Genomic DNA, 3,442 nt, shown 5'->3' with positions numbered 1-3,442 from the left:
CAGTAATTTCAGGGGAGGGAGTAAGTCTATTACATCGACCCCTGTACTCCACTGGTACTTATTTTATCAACCTTGGAAAGGGTGAAAGGCAAAGTCAACCATGGTGGAATATGAACTTAGAATGTAAAGATGGGCAAAATGCCACAAAGCATTATTGTACCTGGAAGACAAAAGTTTCTTATTTCTTTATTGCCCACAAGGGGCTACACACAGAGGGGACAAACGGATTAAGTCAATTATATCAACCCCAGTGCGTAACTGGTACTTATTTAATCGACCCTGAAAGGATGAAAGACAGTCGACCTCAGTGGAATTTGAACTCAGAACATAGCAGCAGATGAAATACCGCTAAGCATTTCGCCCGGCAGGGTAACATTTCTGCCAGCTCACCACCTTTAATTATTAAATAATATTAGAAGTGTGAGGGTACATGGCTTAGTGGTTAGGGTATTCAGCTAATGATCATAAAGTCATGAGTTCAATTCCCAGTGGCACGTTGTCCTTAAGCAAGACACTTTATTTCACGTTGCTCCAGGCCACTCAGTTGGCAAAAAAGTAGTACCTGAATTTCAATGGGCCAACCTTGACACATTCTGTGTTCTCCCATCATCTGTCACTACGTTCTGAATTCAAATATTGCCAAGGTTGACTTTTCCTTTCATCCTTTCGGGGTTGATAAATTAAGTACCAGCTGCATACTGGGGTCTATCCAATTGACTGCCCCCCCTCCCCCAAAATTTTGGGCCTTGTGCCTAGAGTAGAAAAGGTTCTGTGTTCTCCCAGAGAACTATGTTAATCCTTGAGCACTCACATTATTGTCAAAAGTCATACTTATTTGTTCACATGCTGGTGACACGTAAAAAGCATCATTTTGAGTGTGACCGATGTGAGTGCCAGCTGACTTGGCTCCTGTCTTGTGGCATGTAAAAAGCACCATTCAAGTGCAGTCGAAGCCCGTGCCGGTGGCACGTAAAAATCATCCACTACACTCTCCGAATGGTTGGCATTAGGAACAGCATCCAGCTGTAGAAACCTTGCCAAATCAGACTGGAGCCTGATGCAGCCTCCTGGCTTCCTAGCTCTGTCAAACTGTCCAACCCATGCCAGCATGGAAAGCAGATGTTAAACAATGATAATGATGAGGATTGTTTTGAATTATTCATGCATTATGTTGCAGCTTTGAGAGTTTGATGAGGTAACTGTTAAATTTTAGAATGATATTGTAAGGTTGGTGTGAGGCCAGATCGGCCAGTTTGAAGATGAAATAGAATACTTTGGCCAGATATGGCCAGTTTAAATGCTAAAGGGTTAAGGGTATGTGTGCCTGTGGAGTGCTCTGCCTCTTGCATGTTAATTTCATGAGCAGGTTGTTCCGTTGATCAGATCAACAGGAACCATTGTCCTCATAAATGATATAGTACCAGTTAATATTAAATGTGTAATTTCTACTTTCTTTATTTGTCTGTCAGATTTGGATGTGTCTGAGATGAAAAAGATGGAATTGGAAGACAATTTGAATCGGTATAACAAGGAACGAGAAGACTTACTAACTGAGAAAGCCAGAGCTGAAGAGATGAAGCAGGAAGCTTTGAAGAATGTAGACCTTGAAAAAGAAGTAAGAAACCAGAAAGTAAGTAGTTCCCCCCAAAAAAAAGGGTCATTTTATTATTTTTAACCCTACTGAAGGGTTCACATGTCTGTGAAGCTTCCTGACTATTCAGTGTATGGGGCTGTACATTAACCTCATAACCTTTTTTTTTGTGTGTGTGGGTGCAAGTGTGGTTGAGTAGCCTATATAGATGCATGGCCTAGTGGTTAGGCTGTTGCACTGATGATGATTAGATCGTGGTTTCGATTCCCTGACTGGGCAGAGCATTATGTTCTTGAGCAAAATACTTCATTTCACGTTACTCCAGTCCCCCTTCCGATCAGGGGGTGAATGCTGGCCTGCTTGCCTAGCTATTGGAGTGGCATCATTTGAAGGCTAAAACAATGCAAATATGCATTGTGGCCAGTGATGTGTAACACTATCTGCTAGCCTGGTTGGTCACGTGATAGATATGTATATATATATCTGTAAATAATGTGACAATTATTCGGTAGCCGTGATTAATCTCAGTTTCAGATGTTAGGGCAGAAACCCATGCCACCATCTCTTCAGTTATCTTGGCCATCGAAAAATGACCATTAAACAAAGGGAAATTACTGTGTGACTGACCGTTATTGAGACAAAAGAGCTATTAGAATGAACGCTAAGTAAAAATGTCCATAGTATTCACGTAAGCGCACCAGTCCATAGGGGAGACTGGCATACATGAGCAGCTGTGAGTCTTCCATTAAATTTAAATTCCTTGTTTGAGCCTGCTCAAGTTCAACCCTGACTAACAAAACCCTTTGTCCTGCCCTAAAATCAAGATCTGTTTTATACATCATCATCAGGTTCTAATCTGGTTTGGTTTGATTTCTATGGCTGGATGCCCTTCCTAATGCCAACCCCTCCAAGAGTCTAGTGGCTACCTTTTACGTGTCCCCAGCACTGGTCACAACTATGATTTCATTTGGTTTCATGAATTTTCTCAAACACAGCCAAAGTTTTGATCATTTGTCATCCCCTCCATGAGACCCAACATCTGAAGATCATGCTTCACCACCTCATTCCATGTCTTGTTGGGTCTACCTCTTCCATAGGTTCCCTCCACAGTTAGAAATCAGTACTTATCCATGCTGCTGTCATTGTCCATATGCATCACATGATCATACCAGTGCAGTCTTCTCTTTTGCACACATCTGATGCCTATTATACCCAATTTCTCTCTCAAGATACTTGCAATCTGTCGTATGTGAGCTTTTCTCTTTTCTTTCTTTCAATCATGGACTTCACCCATGCTGAGGTGCAACCTGGAAGGATTTCATCAAACAAATTAATCCCCCAACTTTTTTTTCTTTTCTCTGGTACTTATTGTATCAGTCTCTTTTACTGAACTGCTAAGTTACAGGGGCACAAACAAACCAACACTCGTTCAGTGGTGGTCTCACACATGGACACAACAGGCTTCTACACAGCTTCCATATGCCTAATTCTCACAAACCATTGGATGACCATGGGCCCAAGGTGTGCCACACAGATTGAACCCAAAGCCACATGATTACAAAGCATGCTTTTTAATCACTGTTATATCAATGCTATTGATATATTTTTTTGACTGTATCACCTCCTCCAATGCCCCCTCCCCTCTTAAAGGATCTTTATCTTGCAAATTACCTGGGGCATCATATGAAGCATCCAGCCCACACTGTAAAGTGGTTGGCATTTGGAAGGGCATCTGGCTGTAAGAACCCTGCCAAAACTGACCTTGCTTGTGTTAGTGCCATGTGAAAAGCACTGTCCACTCTGTGGGGTGGTCGGTGTTAGGAAGGGCATTCAGCTGTCAAAACTGTGCCA

General features: G+C 42.1%; 1 protein-coding gene across 1 annotated transcript in view; it reads left to right on the top strand.

Annotated features, from left to right (window-relative positions):
• The window catches only part of LOC106868560 (moesin), a 123,093-nt gene that overhangs the window by 113,028 nt on the left and 6,623 nt on the right, over positions 1–3,442 (top strand). The window contains exon 13 of the mRNA XM_052977140.1: positions 1,375–1,630. Within this exon, the coding sequence (XP_052833100.1) occupies positions 1,375–1,630 (256 nt within the window). The remainder of the gene's footprint in view (positions 1–1,374; positions 1,631–3,442) is intronic.

This window comes from Octopus bimaculoides, chromosome 27 (assembly GCF_001194135.2).
Source record: "Octopus bimaculoides isolate UCB-OBI-ISO-001 chromosome 27, ASM119413v2, whole genome shotgun sequence".
Taxonomy (NCBI): domain Eukaryota; kingdom Metazoa; phylum Mollusca; class Cephalopoda; order Octopoda; family Octopodidae; genus Octopus; species Octopus bimaculoides.
The sequence above is the reverse complement of the archived record's forward strand: the minus strand, read 5'-3'. Positions and strand labels throughout refer to the sequence as shown.